Genomic DNA, 16,539 nt, shown 5'->3' on the forward strand with positions numbered 1-16,539 from the left:
CTATATTAGCCATTAAAAGTAAAACAAGTAGAGAAATAGAAAATATTGTCAGTCAAAAAAATCTTTCAAATAATTAAAAGATTTAAAAAACAGGGATTTATATAAGGCTTGGTATTGGTCACGGTAGTGGTCGAATTTACAACACAGATTAATAGAGAGATGTAAATCAAGGCCTTCTTCCCCAGACTTGGTTCTAAAACCTTTACTGTCTAGGATCAAGAGCCAGGTCCTTCGGTGATAGTTTGCGGGTCTTATATATGGTTTCTACCTACGCCCAATCTAAACAGTAGGACACACGATGATTTTAGATGCTGCAGACAAGGCGGTGACAGCATGTAGTGAGAACATTATTCCCATTTCAATGGTGCTGCTTGGCCCCTCTCAGCCGAGGTTTCATTTTGACAGAGGCCTCTACATATGCTGGTCACCAGCCTCAGGATGGGATAAGAGATTCAGCTCTGGAGCCAGGCTGCCTGGGTCCAGATCTGGGCTCTGCTGAAAGTTTCTTAACCTCTCTGTGCTTCGGGTTTCCTTCTCCGCAAAATGGGGACAATGATGACAGAGACCTCATAGAGCGGCCGGGAATGATGAAAGGGTTTATATATATAAAGCACTTAGAGTTTAGTGAAACTAATGCCTAGCAGGCATATAGGAAGTGCTTAACAGTAAATATTATTCTCTAAACCAATTTAAGCATAAAGTATTCTTTATATTCTGAATTATAGTATTCTTATTCTATAAATCAGTATAATACAAACGAATATAATTTCTGCTTTGAGTTTCTACTCTCCCAAGCTGGCAGGAAATGAAACATCAGGCTTAGGAGTTCCCCGCCCTCCCCTGGGAGTGATTGAGTTCACAGGGTCTGGTGCAGGGCGAGGCAGGGGGTAAGGGGACCACCTTCTCCCTCCCAGGTTCCGTGAGACAGCCTCATGGATGCTGAGACCAGGGTGTTTTTTTGCTGCCTGAGGGCCATGCTGGGGGCACCCCAGGGCCCTGAGCATTTTTGAGAAGCTGTCCTTGTCCTGGCTGCCTCCACGCCCCTGGCCCACCTCCAGCTCACCTCTCCCGAGGTCTGCAGGGAAGCAGGGGGACGTCCCTGCCGCCCCGTGGCTCTCTCCTGTTTTCCACAGCCTGGGGCATCTCTGGTGAGTCTAGCAAAACTTCTTAAGCTTCTTGAGTCCTGTTCATCCTCTTCCCCTGAGAGCTTAGGGTTAGTAAAACAAACGCTCCAAAGTCTTGAGGTCTGCTTACGTTCCCTCCACCAAACTTCATAAAGTGCTGGCTTTTCCCATGGTGGCCATTAGAAAAAGCTCACATATCCAAGTGTTTCAGAATGCTCCCCTCCCCATTTTGGGGGTGTGCCCCTGCCTTGCTGGCGCCCAGGTCTATGCCTGGCTGCTATTGGGTGGTCCCGCCTAGGCATGGTGGGGAGTGGGGACACCATTCCAGCCCCTCAGCATCCTCTGAGCTCTGCCTTGGGGCAGACCTGTCCCCACAGTCACTGGGGTGGGTAACGAAGACTGAGGTAGGGCCACACCCAGGCTCCCCAGGGAGGACCCAATTCTCAGGATGCGAGGTCTCTCAGAGGTCAGGAGAGGGGTTGGGTTGATGAATTTCGGGGGCTCTTGGCATGTACAAAAATAAGGAAATACCAAACGTGTACCCAAACAGGGATAACACACAATACAAAAACAACCTGTTACCCTTGATTGCAGGAAACTTCCAAATGTCTCCATTGGAGGCCCTTCAAGAGTGTGAGGCCCTGAAGAGGTAAAATTGTCACTATATGCAAAAACGTGATACTATATATAGAAAATCCTAAGGACTCCACACAAAAACTACTAGATCTAATAAATGAGTTCAGCAAAGTAGCAGGATACAGGATAAACATTCAAAAATCGGTTGCATTTCTTTACACTAACAATGATATATCAGAAAGGGAATGTAAAAAAAGAATACCTTTTAAAACAGCACCAGAAAAAATAAAATAAAATACCTAGGAATAAACCTGACTAAGGAGGTGAAAGACTTATACACTGAAAACTATGAAACATTAATAAACGGAATTAAAGAGGATTCAAAGAAATGGAAAGATATCCCATGCTCTTGGATTGGAAGAATTAATATTGTTAAAATGACAATACTACCCAAAGCAATCTACAGGTTTAATATGATCCCTATCAAAATACCCAAGACATTTTTCACAGAACTAGAACAAATAATCAAAAAATTTATATGGAACCATAAAAGACCCAGAATTTCCAAAGCAATGCTGAGGAAAAAAAACAACTCTCTGGTGGCGCAGTGGTTGGGAGTCCACCTGCCAGTGCAGGGGACACGGGTTCAAGCCCTAGTCCGGGAAGATCCCACATGCCACAGAGCAACTAAGCCCGTGTGCCACAACTACTGAGCCTGTACTCTAGAGCCCACGAGCCACAACTACTGAGCCCACGAGCCACAACTACTGAAGCCCACGCGCCTAGAGCCCGTGCTCCGAAACAAGAGAAGCCACCGCAATGAGAAGCCCGCGCAATGCAATGAAGAGTAGCATAACTCTCCCAGACTTCAGACAATACTACAAAGCTACAGTAATCAAAACAGCATGGTATTGGTACAAAAACATACATACAGATCAATGGAACAGAATAGAGAGCCCAGAAATAAACCCACACACCTACAGTCAATCTTTGACAAAGGAGGCAAGAATATAAAATGGGGGAAAGACAGTGTCTTCAGAAAGTGGTGCTGGGAAAGTTGGACAGCTGCATGTAAATCAACGAAGTAGAACACACCCTCACAGCATACACGACAGTAAACTCAAAATGGCTTAAAGACTCAAACATAAGACATGACACCATAAAACTCCAAGAAGAGAGCATAGGCAAAACATTCTCTGACATAAATAGTACCAATGTTTTCTTAGGTCAGTCTCCCAAGGCAATAGAAATAAAAACAAAAATAAACAAATGGGACCTAATCAAACTTACAAGCTTTTGCACAGCAAAGGAAACCATTAAAAACAAAAACAAAAAACAAAAAAGACAACCGATGGAATGGGAGAAAATATTTGCAAATGATGTGACAGACAAGGGCTTAATCTCCAAAATATACAAACAGCTCATACAACTCAACAACAACAACAAAACAACCCAATTGAAAAATGGGCAGAAGACGTTAATAGACATTTCTCCAAAGAAGACATAGAGATGGCCAATAGACACATGAAAAGTTGCTCAACATCACTAATTATTAGAGAAATGCAAATCAAAACTACAGTGAGGTACCACCTCACACTGGTCAGAATGGCTATCTTTAAAAAGTCTACAAATAACAAATGCTGGAGAGGGTGTGGAGAAAAGGGAACCCTCCTATACTGTTGGTGGGAATGTAAATTGGTGCAGCCACTATGGAGAACAGTATGGAGGTTCCTCAGAAAACTAAAAATAGAGTTGCCATATGATCCAGCAATCCCACTCCTGGGCATATACCCAGACAAAACTATAATTCAAAAAGATGCATGCACCCCTACATTCATAGCAGCACTATTCACAATAGCCAAGATGTGAAAATAACCTACATGTCCACTGACAGAAGAATGGATAAAGAAGATGTGGTGCATATATACAATGGAATACTACTCAGCCATAAAAAAAGAATGAAATAAGGCCATTTGCAGCAACATGGATGCAACTAGAGATTATCACACTAAGTGAAGTAAGTCAGAAAGAGAAATACCGTATGATACCACTTACATGTGGAATCTAAATATGGCACAAATGAACCTATCTACAAGACAGAAACAGACTCACAGACATAGAGAGCAGACTGGTGGTTGCCAAAGGGGAGGAGGGTGGGGAGGGAAGGACTGGGAGTTTGGGATTAGCAGAGGTAAACTATTATACATAGGATGGATAAACAACAAGGTCCTACTGTATAGCACAGGGAACTATATTCAGTATCCTGTGACAAACCATAATAGAAAAGAATATTAAAAAAAGGAATGTTGATATGTGTATAACTGAGTCACTTTGCTGTACAGCAGAGATTGACACAACATGGTAAATCAACTATAAAAAGAGTGTGAGGCCCTTTAGCCCCATGTCTCATGCCCCCACAGGCCTGGGAGAGCCTTGTCACCCCTACCTTGGGATGGGGAAACTGAGGCCCAGAGAGGGGAAGCAGCTGAACCAGGCCGCACCAGGCCAGGCCCTAGGACGTGGCACCCCCAGGCTCCCCATGCCCTATCTGAGTGATGCACCCCCATCACCCACCCCAGGGCCTTGATGCTTCTCCAGGCCCAGGGAAACCAGGCTGGGTTTTGGAGAGCTGGGCTCCAGGCTGTGTCCAGGAGCTCCTGTGGCTTCTGTGGCTCCTGGGTTAGTGGCTGGCATGGGCGTGGCGGTCAGAGGGCCCTGGGCTCTGCATCGTTTTGTCCCCTGCATGGATCTCTCCTGTGGGCCCTGTTGGGAGGCAAGGCTTCCAGAGGCCCCTCCACACAGGCTTTCTGTGGCTTCCCTGTAGAATACAGCAAGGCCCTGGGACCTGGCTTCTCTCTGACGCTGTGCCCTCCTTCCTCTCCCCAGTACCTGCCACGGAAGAGCACCCGGAAGTGCAGGTGGAAGACGCTGATGCTGACAGCCAGCCCCTCTACGAGGAGGAGAATCCACCCTCTCCCGTGCCGCTGCCCCCGTCTCCTGCCGAATCCGACACACCTGGGGCCCCAGGATCAGCCACAGGGAGCCTCAGGTCACCTTTTATGCTTCTCTTGGGCTTTTCATAGCACTGTGCCACCTGTGCATTTGGCATTTGAGGACACTGGGGCCAGAGAGGGGAAGAAGCTGGCCCAAGTCACTCAGCGAGTTGCTGTCAGCGCTGGGACTATGGCCCCACCATTTTCAGTTCTCCTAATTTCTGGCTTCAGGCTCTAGAAAGAGCTCTCTGAGGAAACCCTGTCCAGAATACCTTCAATTGTACGTTTGAAGGGGGTAATAAATGTGACAGGGCTAATTTTATTGTTAAATAATACAGTGGACATACCAAAGAGCACTAGATATAATAACCAACCCTAATTCCACCACTCTAGGTGGTAGTTTTATTTTTCTGCCTTCTCTTCCATACCTTGTTTGTGGGCCCATGCTTTTGAGTGGTTTTAGTTGAAGGAGTGATTGGATCATATCTCATTTGAGACCACATCTTATTTATTGAGCCCTTTTCCGTATTGCCAGTCTGTCTCCTTAACACTCATCGTGATGCTGTGTTGACATCCTCCAGCTCCATGTGCCAGGATAGACATAACAATCCTCTCTTGTTGAATACTGTCCACAGTGGTGCTACAAATATCTCTTTGGTCTTCTGCCCTCTGTCCTTGGGCTCCTTTCTTGAGATTGGGTTTCCTGGCCAGGGTTGCATGCATCTTTGTGCCTCTCGAGATAAGTTAGTTGCTGCATGGTTAGAGTTGGTTTTGGACAACCTGAGCCAGGTAACTGAGAGAGGGCCTGCCTAGAGCTGTAGGCAGTCTGTGAAGTGCAGTACAGTGCTTTGTGAATGGTTAATTAAGCTAAAGGGGAGCTGCCAGTGCATCTCCTTTGCTGGCTAGATTGAGGGATGGTTCTTTTTTCTTGATTAATTCTTGCTTTTATCCATGAACCCTTGAGTAATTTCTCAGCTGAGGTCAGAAGACTGCCAAAACAGAGATGGTTGGATGTAGCAAACAGAAGACTCTCAGATTTTGATGTGGAGAAAAGAGTCATAATCTCACCCAGCCTTGGAACACAGCTCACAGACACATCAGTCCTCACGTTTAATTCACTGAATCATGCACAGAGTACAGAGAACAGAAGACAGGGCACCACCATGATTGTAGACATCTGGTCTACCTCCCTCTGTTCCCTTTATAAGGGTAGGGAAACTGTACAGGCTGGGTTAGAGGTGGATATTTGGGAGGAGGGAGGGGACTAAGATCATGTGAGACAAGAATCAAAGCCTCCTGCCTTTTGCTTATGAGCTGGGTCTGTGAGGCTCCTCTTATTATCATTCATTCATTCATTTGCAAACATTTACTGAACGTCTTTATGTGCCAGGCTCTGCTCTAGGTGCTGTGGATGCATCAGGGAGAAGCCTGAGAGGGGCCTGCCCTCATGGAGCTGACATTCTAGTGGGGCCGAGATAGACAATGAACAAGTAATCACACAAGATTTTTCCAGAGAGTGCTAAGGAGAATGTGACTGTGAGAAACTGGGAAGCCTCCGCCTGAGCTTGGCGCCAAGAAGGAATTCTGATGCCTGACATGAGAGGCCAGTGCGGCTGCCTGTGGTCCGGGATGGAATGAGCACTGGGGGCAACTGATGGGAACAGAAAAGCCACAAAAACAGAGGGGCACACGGGCAAGGCCCTTCTCACAGTGCAAGGCTGTGGTTTGGAGTGAATCCCAAACAACCCCTGTCTACTAGGATTATGAAAATTCTGCAAGCTACTGTATGTGAGGCGCTCAGCACAGGACCAGGCACCGGGCGGGCGGTGCTGGAGGAGCATAGCTGCCGATTTAGTTCCACACTCTGGATTCTCTCCAGGCCCAGAGAGGGCACTGAGCTGGGAGCAGGAGGCCTGAGTTTAACTCCCAGTTGTGAGATTTTTGCCCCAGTCTTCTTGTTTGCAGGCATCCTCTTAATTAGAGTGTAAAAGAGGTGAACCCATGAGGTTTGCCATTCTAGGCGAGTTGGCAGAAGGTAATAGGGTGGTTTCAGAGCCTTCTGGAATAAAGCAAATGCTGCACATCCCTCTGACTGTATCCTTTTACAAGCCCTAATGGTGGAATCCTGAGTCACGGTGGTTGAGTATGGGAAGAGTACCAAGTGGATTCAAATCTAGACACCAGCAGCTGAGACACCAGTGATTCCAAGTGCAGCACTCTGTGGCAGACTTGAACTGAATGATGGGGACCTGGGCATAATTTAGTCTTCATTCCTCAGACAGGGAAGCGGGAACTCCAGGAGGGGATGGGCTTTCCCCAGGTCACACCATGAGCTGGAAAACAGACTTCATGGCCCATGGGTGTCAACTTTTCCAGCCAGGGGCACATCTGCAAAGGGAGAGAAGCTGAGCTTCCAGGAGAGTTAATAAGATGGAATGTGAGCCCTCACACCTTCTCAGTAGCTGGAAGGGTGGTGTGATGGAGAAGGGGACGGGGTGGACTGGGGAGGGCAGTGCCCTCAGACTGGGAGGTGGAAGGGAGAAGGATGTTTAAACTGAGACCCGACTGAGTGATAAGCACCTCATTGAATTGGATAGATTTAGTCCCATTTTATAGAGGGGGAAAACTGAGGCAGCTCAGAGGGTTTGAGTAACTTGCCAAGGTCACACACTGGGAAGAAGCAGGGCTGGGGTGCAAATTTGGGTTTGCCCGATCCCAAGTCAGTGCTGTTACTTTTATGCTAGGCCATTGAATGGATGCAGAGACTGAGATCCAGAGGTTGGATGTGTCCCCTCTTCTCCTTTTTTGTTTCCCTGCAGGCAAGCGAGGACCCTTTGGCAGCACTATCCTCTGTCCCCACCTCCCCGCCAGGACTCGCTCTGGGTGATCTGCAGGGCTCAAAGTTGGTTCACCCCCTCGCGGCCCCTGCCTCCCTGAAGGCCCCTCCCTTCCATGTCTGTGCTCTTGCAGGAAGAGGCTGTGCTCCCAAGATGATGAGGCTGAAGAGCTCAAGATGCTGTCACCGGCCATATCCCCCGTGGTCGCTTGGTCGGACCCCACCAGCCCGCAGGGCACTGAGTAAGTGGGGGCCGCCTCTGGGGTCTCAGGGAATCAGAAGTCTGGGTGGGGATGGGCAAGCAAAGGGAGGTGAGTTGGGGGGAGAATGGATGTTTTTAGAACCTTCCACCCCAAGGCAGACTGTGCCAGTGGCTTCCCGGCAGTAAGAGAGGGCCGGGTCTCCTGCCCAGGCTGCTTCCGACCAGCCCAGAGATTCTGAAAAATCTGGTCTGCAGAATGGGCTCGAGCTCTGGGCCCAGCTGTGCCCAGAACCACAGAGAGTGGGCCCTGGGGAATCCACAGCTTTATAAGCTCCCCAGGTGATTTTGATGCAACTGGTCTGTGGAACAATGTTTAGAGGCCACTACGAGGGCATCGGGACCTGTGTCTCTGACATCGAAGTGTCACAAGGGCTGGGCCAGTGGGAGGTGTTTTCCTGAAGGGTCTACGTAGGCTGGTGACAGTGAGTACCCCAGCCCTGGGCTCTGGCCTGGGATCCTCACCTCCTCTCCAGCCACAGCTTCTGGAGTGACCTTAGGAGGCAATATACTTTCCTTCCAGTCTTTTTTTCTGTCCATAATTTTACAGAGTTTATGCTTAACAGTATTGTGGAAAGTTCAGAAAAGCAAAAGAAGCAGGAAAAACCCAAACCTCACGTATTGTCCAGTGATCCATTTTAGCATACAGTGGAGTCACATCTCATGCAGTAGGGTAGGGGTAGGGGTAGGGTTTAATATCAGAAAGTAAGCCAGAAATCAGGTATAATAATCAAAATTACCTTTGAAAACTCTTAAGGTGGTCAGCATGGAACCCCATGTATTACCTCAGTAGGTTAAGATGCTATAACAAATAGACCTCAGTGATTCAGTGGCTTAAGGAACAAGACGTCTCATATGTCATACTTGTGTCACCAGTGGTGTGTTTCAGGTCAGTGGAAGGCTCTGCTCCCTGCAGTCATTTAGGGCCCCAGCCAACAGTTGCTCTGCCACCTTTGTGTGGCTTTCAAGATCCTGCTGGTCACCACTGGAAAAGGAGAGTGCCAGGCCGCTCTTCCACAGGGAGGCCCGGAATTGCACTAGCATGTCCACCCATGAGAGCTCGCACGGCCACACCTGGGCAACGTAGTCCCTGGCTGCGTGGTGACTGCTCCCTGCAGGAGGGAGTGGGTGTGGGTGAGCAGCTCGTGTCTCCTCCGCCCCCCAGTGCCATCTCTCATTATGACCCCCCCGCTGCTTTTCTCCAGCTAGCTCCCTCAGCTGAGCACAAGAAGAGTAGCTGGCTTGAGTTTCAGTGCCTCAATGTATGCAAAAAACCAGTAGATCTGTAAACATTAGTGTTACCCTCAGCTCAGCAAGAGGATCACAGGCCACTCAGAGGAGAACATAGAACATAGGCTGGGGCTTCCCTGGTGGCTCAGTGGTTAAGAATCCGCCTGCCAGTGCAGGGGACACGGGTTCAAGCCCTGGTCCGGGAAGATCCCACATGCCGCGGAGCAACGAAGCCCGTGCGCCACAACTACTGAGCCTGCGCTCTAGAGCCTGCAAGCCACAACTGCTGAAGCCCGTGTGCCTAGAGCCCGTGCTCCGCAACAAGAGAAGCCACCACAGTGAGAAGCCTGCGCACCACAAGGAAGAGTAGCCCCAACTTGCCGCAACTAGAGAAAGCACGCACGCAGCAAGGAAGACCCAACGCAGCCAAAAATAAATGAAAAAAAAAAAAAAAAAAAAAAAGAACATAGGCTGGTTCACACGGCCGCCTGTCTCAACTCACCCGGGGCTCTTGACCCACACTGAGTGGAAGACTCTCATTCATTCTCTCTGTCTGTCTGTGTCTGTCTCTCCCTTGCTGCAAGTTCATGCAGTTTAAATTCCTATAAATTAAAAGAATATGTAATGTATCTGCACTGTTTTTAATATTTATTTATTTATTTATTTATTTTGGCTGCGCTGTGCAGCTTCTAGGATCTTAGTTCCCCCACCAGGGATCGAACGTGGGCCCTCGGCAGTGAGAGCGCAGAATCCTAACCACCAGACCGCCAGGGAATTCCCTGCACTGTTTTTTCCATCATCTATTTCCTAAGCCTAAAAAAGTAGCCCCTGTCCCCTCTCTGATCTGTCCTGTATCTCATGTGAACCCCAAGCTGAGACTAACAGCCCTGAACTGAGTTCCAGAGTTTCCCCCTAAATCACAAGTGGAATCCAAGTTTTTTTGGAATTGCTCATCTGAATCAGAGCATACGTGGTACATTTTCTGAAAGCTGGGCACCCGGGTGTTACTCCCAGACTGAATTTCCTCCCAGGAGATATCAAGGTGGGTTTGATGTTTTGATGTCAGAAGGAGACTGGGGCAGGATTTACCCCCTGAGGCCAGGTGGGATACAGATTCAGCTCTTGCCCGGGGGCGCAGGGGTCCCTCCCCACGCAGCCCGCTCAGCTCTGGGTGGTGTTCCCTCAGTGACCAGGACCGCGCAGCCTCCACAGCCAGCCAGACCGGCACCCTCATCAACGACCGGCTCCAGGAGCTGGTGAAGCTTTTCAAGGAGCGGACGGAGAAGGTGAAGGAGAAGCTCATCGACCCTGATGTCACCTCTGATGAAGAGAGCCCCAAGCCCTGTGAGTCCAGAGCTGGGGCTGGGCCACCTGACCAGGGGTGGGGTGGGGCCCCTTAAGGCCCCTGTCAATTCTTGGGGAGGGTGAACCCAAGGAAACGGTTGGGGTGCTTGAGAGAAGCCCAGATCTCCATTCTCTGGAATTTGAGGTCCTTTATGTACAGGTTTAGCTACATGTCCAGGGGAGGAAAGAATGTCAAAGTTCTGACCAGTGATCCAGTTGTACTTGGCTCTCCCTCCCACAGGGCAAGTTGCCTTGTTGACCCTCTGCCCCTTTCCCACTGGAGGGCAGGTGGTCCACCCTGGGATGTATCTCATGGTCTTGCACTTAGATGGGGTCCATAACCCACTCTGGAACTACACAGTCTTATTTTTCAGAGGCCTCCATTGCAATATTCTTATGGGGTTACCTGAAAGTTTCCTGCTTTCAAAGTGCCAGGAGGAGATAAGAACCATGCTCTCTCGCCCGGGAGGTTTTCTAGGTCTTTTCAACAGGAGGGTTGTGCCTTAGAACTCATGGTGCCAACAGCGGACCTAGCAGAGCCTGACTTCACACTCCTAAAGCTGGAAACATAGCCATATTAAACCTGTAAGAGCCAATCTCTAGGTCACCAACAACATCACCATAGATGCACAGGAAAACTGTGATCCCATTTGGTGTCTTGTTTTAGAGGTGAGACAGCTGAGATTTCTGCTCTGAAAAACCTAGAACAATGTTTTCCTGATTTCTGGCCCTGGGTGGTGGAAGTTCTGGGTACCAATGCCCCTAGCCCTCCAGAGAAACCAAGGGGTCCAAGCACAGACACACAAGCACACACTCAACTGAAACATCCAACTTGCCCAGAAACACCTCGTTTTAGGCAGTTCCTGAGAAGCAGTCCCAGACTGGTAGCTGTAAGAGCTTCAGAGCAGGTGCCCAGGTTGCTATTAAAGAGGATCTGTGTGGTTTGCTGCAGGAGAGCACACAGAGCTTGTAGCAGGTTGTGGGATGGTGCCAGGGTCCCCTCAGCTTCAGTTCCAGAGTCTGCAGTTGGGAGCCTTCTCTCTTTTTTTAAAAAATAATTAATTAGTTAATTAATTAATTAATGTTTGGTTGCGTTGGGTCTTTGTTGCTGCGTGCGGGCTTTCTCTAGTTGTGGCAAGCGGGGGCTACCCTCCGTTGAGGTGCGCAGGCTTCTCACTACGGTGACTTCTCTTGTTGTGGAGCACGGGCTCCAGGTACATGGGTTTCAGTAGTTGTGGCGCACGGGCTTCAGTAGTTGTGGTGCGCGGGCTTCAGTAGTTGTGGTGCGCGGGCTTAGTTGCTCCGAGGTGTGTGGGATCTTCCCGGATCAGGGCTCGAACCTGTGTCCCCTGCACTGGCAGGTGGATTCTTAACCACTGCACCACCAGAGAAGTCCTGCGAGCCTTCTCTTTGCATCCTCTACCCGAGCCTCAGGGCTGGTTCAGAGGGTCACAGTGTCATCCCATAGCCCCAGCCAAGAAAGCCCCAGAGCCGGCCCTGGATGTGAAGCCAGCTGAAGCGGGGCAGGTGGAGGAGGAACACTACTGTGAAATGCTCTGCTGCAAGTTCAAACGCCGCCCCTGGAAGAAGTACCAGTTTCCCCAGAGCATCGACCCGCTGACCAGTGAGTCCTGGGAAGGCGGTGGGTGTTGCCGCATGTCACATGAGAGGGCAGGAGAATGGGGGGGGGCAGTGCAAGGGTGGGCCCCAAACTAACAAAGTCCCTGAACTAGGAACATAAGATCATACCCATCTTAACAGACAAGCAAACTAAGGTACAGAGAAGTTAACTGGCCTAAAGACACAACTAGTCAGTGGCAGACTCAGGACTCCTGACTCTTGGCCAAGTCTTTTTTCTACTCTGCTTTTCCTGGCTCCTTCCCAGAGCTGCTGCTCTGAGCAGAAAAGGGGAAAAGTTCTTCCAACATCTAAAGTGAAGTCCCTCTCACTTGCCTTTTAGCCCATTTTGTATTCTTCAGGAGTAACAACGCTTCATATGTGCACAGCACTTTACAGTTTACAAAGGATCTCCCTGCCTCTTTTATCTGACTTCTCCTTATGACTTCTCTGAGGAGGACAGAACAGGTGCCAGAGAGGGACTTTCCTAAGGACACACAAGAAGTCATTTGGGGGGCAGGACTTCAACGCTGGTGTCCATTGGTCCTTTAAAATGCCCAGGTGGGGGGAATTCCCTGGTGGTCCAGTGGTTAGGACTCTGCGCTTCTACCACAGGGGGCATGGGTTTGATCTCTGGTCGGGGAACTAAGATCCCGCAAGCTGCCCAGCGTGGCCAAAAAAAGTAAAAACAAAAATAAATAAATAAATAAATGATAAAATGCCCAGGTGACCTACAGTATCCATCCATCCATGCACTTGTCCTTCTGTGTATCCATCTGTCCATCTTCTATGCATTATTTACTATTGTGTATTTACAAAGGCAGGAAATACATTTTTGGAAAAATTTCAACAAGAATGAGAGCAGAAGTGTTTCCTGGTTAGCTGTCTATTAACTAATAGTGACTCCATATCCCATATCCCCTACTCAGAGTACTCAATTTGTTAGGGCCTTGCCGTGGTTTATTTTTATATCAAAGATAGTTTTACATGCCCCGCCCCCAAATTACGGAAGGGCCGCATATAGTGCTTGTAGGAAAGTGCAGACAGACAAGTGGGAAGAAGAAAGCCCCACCCTCATCCCATGGCGAGGAGCCCTTCTCTGGCTGACGTTCTAGCATATTCCTGCCCCTCCCACCCCCGCAGGCCTGATGTACATCCTGTGGCTGTTCTTCGTGGTGCTGGCCTGGAACTGGAACTGCTGGCTGATTCCCGTGCGCTGGGCCTTCCCCTACCAGATGCCGGACAACATCCACCTCTGGCTGCTGATGGATTACCTGTGTGACCTCATCTACCTCCTGGACATCACCGTGTTCCAGCTGCGTCTGCAGTTTGTCAGAGGCGGGGACGTCATTGTGAGTCACAGACAGGTGGGGGGTGATGGCTGGGAGCAGACCCTGCAGCCAGAGCATTCGTGGGGCTGACCCCTGCTGCTGGGCTGGACCAGAAGCTAAATGAACAAGGAAATCTCAGGACGTCCACCCATGCTTATTCAACAGCACCATTGCTTGTTTCACACATCTTTGGTACATTCAAATTACATACATCAAGTCTCGCTCATGGGTGAAATGGTTCCTGGACCACCTGATGGAATGAGAGATGAAGAAGTGGCCTAGAGAATGGCCTTTAGAACAGGCAGACCTGGTTCAAATCTCGGCTCAACCAGGACAACTGTACCACCTCCTGGAGCCTCAGTTTCCTCATCTGTAAAATGGGGATGGTAATCGCTCCCACCTCATACCATTGCTGTGAGGATCTATGGAGGTGATGTATGCAGAATGCTCAGCACAGGTATCTGCTGACAATCAACATTTCCTGCAACACTACTCAGACCAGTTTGGGACCCTGTGCTCTGGTGCACTTATTAGGGAGAAAACCTAAGTCCTGATTGTGACTTGGCAGAGTTCCCGTCTCCCTGTGCATGTCACTTTTCAAAATCCCATGCTGGCAGAGCCTGCTCCACTGTGTGCAGGCAAGTTGAGTTTGAGCCTCTAAAACAATTTAGAGGAAAAAGAATTCCCTGAGCAACCTCTTTCCTGGTCTGATCAGAGCAGTGGCCAGCTCCTCAGTGAATAAGGTTGCAAATGGTCCAGGTAAGAGAGAATAAGCTCAGTGTCCCTGCTTTCCATCCAAGAAGTTGGAATTGAGCTGAGTGACCTTGGACAGCCTCCCCCCTCACCCACCGTGCCACCCCCGGGAGCTCCACCTCCCTATCTGTAGACTGTGAGGCTTTCATCGAAGCTCTGCTGGTCCATTCTGCTACACATCCATGGGGATGTTACTTCAATAGGAAGGTGGAGGTTGTTCGGGGATTTCCATTGCTGCTCCCACGGGGTCAGGGATTAAGCTCTCAGACCATTTCACAGTCAGTATTCCATTTTATTCCAGACAGACAAAAAGGAGATGCGCAACAATTATCTGAAATCTCAGCGCTTTAAGGTGTGTGCCAGGGATCTTGGGAGGTGGTCTCTGGGGTCCCTGGGTGCTTTGGGGCCGATGTGACGTGGTTCCCGCCAGGACCAGCACGGGCTGGAGCTCGTCGGTAGGATGCCTCCTGCCCTAATTGTAGCCCCTCCAGGGGCATTCTGACCTCACCTTTCCATTGAAGGTGGAGACCCCTGCCACTCACCCCATCCCACAACCCTGGGAGTTATATACTGTTTTATGCACTGTGGTGTCCTGCTGGGATTTCAGATGGACATGCTCTGCCTCTTGCCCTTGGACTTTCTCTACTTGAAATTCGGTGTGAATCCCCTCCTGCGCTTGCCCCGCTGTTTGAAGGTAAGACCATCCAAGGCCTTCAGCTCCTCCGTGCTCTGCACCTGCAGTGGCATCTTAATGTCTGGCCTGAGCAGCACTGGGGAGCAGGAGGCATCTGGGAAGGGTGGCCCCGAGGGGAGATGGGAAATTCCTTACAATTTTTAGTGCTTCTTAGTTGTGCTGTGTGTTAGATATTGTTCTGGAGGCTTTACAAGTGCCTACTCCTCAACAGCATGAGATGAGTGTTGTTAGTACCAGAATTTCACAAATGAGATGCCTGAGGCACAGAGAGGTTAAGTAACTTGCCCAAGGTCACACAGGTAGGAAGGAGTAGAGTCTGGATTTGAACCCAGGCAGCCTGTTTCCACTGTCTACGCTTTCAGTCACTATAGAGATTCAACAGAGAGACTTCTGCTTTATGATAGTCTTCATCTAAAAGATGGAGAAACAGAGGCTTGGAAAGCTTGGGTGACTTGCCCAAGGTCACAGGAGCCAGGAAGTGCCCAGGATGGATTTGAACATGCAGCCCGACACCTGTTTCATCATTAGTTGTTGTCATTACAGTGTCACTACAACCATTCCTCCTGTCACCGGGGCAGAGCCAATGTCTCAGTGAGGGTGACACAGTGTAGAGTGGAGACCTGGCAACATCCTTTAACGTGACCAGAGTGGACAGCTAGTCAGAGCACTCAGGATCCCACAAATGGATTTTTCTGGCAGACCAACTAAATTCATCTTTCTCCTTACATAATACCTGATGCTTCCTCCCCAAAATGGTAATGAGGGAATTTACAAAAGAGGCAAATGCAATAACCTTAATAACTTGGAGAAATAGGGCAGAGAAAAGCTGGAAGAATGCAAGTACCTCGATGAAAAGCAAGCATATCTGGAATTGAGCATGAAAGCTGCTTCTGAGCTTCCTGGCTGCCCAGAGGAAGAGGGAAACTGGAAGTGGCACCAGTCTTATTTGACACATGCCAGCCTTCCAGGGGCGGCAGAGGTTGCTTTAGAGCCATACATCAGAGTGAGGAGGGTTAGATCCACAGCCCAAGTTTTACCCCAAATACAGAGGCTGGATCCATATCTTGGTCCACGTGGTAGTAGTGAACGTAACTCAAGCGCCTAACATCTAGCAGGACTCAGAGGATGCAACTCTTTGGGTCCACGGTGAGGATCCAAGTCCGTGGTCCTTCATCCAATGCAAACTCCAGATGGGAATTAGAATGAACACCTGGGTGATAGCTAGCATGGCCCACAGGGAATCTTCATCAGTGTTATTTTCAAAGGTCAAACAACATGTGTGCAGAGATCTAGAGGCAAGTGTAACATTGTGGAGAGAGCTTGCAGTTTTGAGTGTGATCTGGCTTCGAACCCTGGCTCTGTCACTTACCAGCTGTGTGTTTTGGGCAAGTTCCTGAACTCCCCTGAGTGCCAGTTTCCTCTCTGTAAAAGGAGAAGGATAATATATGTAAATAAGTGCTAAGGTAAAGTGTATAAAGTGCGGTCATACAAGGGGCTCAGTAATGGGCAGTTATCTTACACTTTATTATTATAAATAAGCCTTTCGAGGAGATCAGCGAGCGGCTGTTTCTTTATATAATTGTTGTCTTTATAAGTAAACCTTGAAAACAGGGTCCTTAACCTGGGATGCATGTACCTTAAAAGTTTCATGATAGGATTTGGAAGGTCTAGGAGTCCCCTGAAGTTATACACAAACTGTGACAATATGATTATATGTAATTTCCAAGGAAGAGGGGCCTCAAAGGGTTAAGGACCACTGATTTTGAATGTTCACTCTCCAAC

General features: G+C 49.0%; 1 protein-coding gene across 1 annotated transcript in view; it reads left to right on the top strand.

Moving 5' to 3' along the window:
- Window positions 1-16,539, top strand: part of CNGB1 (cyclic nucleotide gated channel subunit beta 1) — a 67,752-nt gene that overhangs the window by 27,916 nt on the left and 23,297 nt on the right. The window contains exons 19-25 of the mRNA XM_068527104.1: window positions 4,587-4,749; window positions 7,664-7,771; window positions 10,205-10,362; window positions 11,831-11,986; window positions 13,123-13,331; window positions 14,365-14,415; window positions 14,671-14,757. Coding sequence (XP_068383205.1) covers window positions 4,587-4,749; window positions 7,664-7,771; window positions 10,205-10,362; window positions 11,831-11,986; window positions 13,123-13,331; window positions 14,365-14,415; window positions 14,671-14,757 — 932 coding nt within the window. The remainder of the gene's footprint in view (window positions 1-4,586; window positions 4,750-7,663; window positions 7,772-10,204; window positions 10,363-11,830; window positions 11,987-13,122; window positions 13,332-14,364; window positions 14,416-14,670; window positions 14,758-16,539) is intronic.

The sequence above is a fragment of the Eschrichtius robustus genome, chromosome 19 (assembly GCF_028021215.1).
Source record: "Eschrichtius robustus isolate mEscRob2 chromosome 19, mEscRob2.pri, whole genome shotgun sequence".
In the NCBI taxonomy this organism is placed as follows: Eukaryota; Metazoa; Chordata; class Mammalia; order Artiodactyla; family Eschrichtiidae; genus Eschrichtius; species Eschrichtius robustus.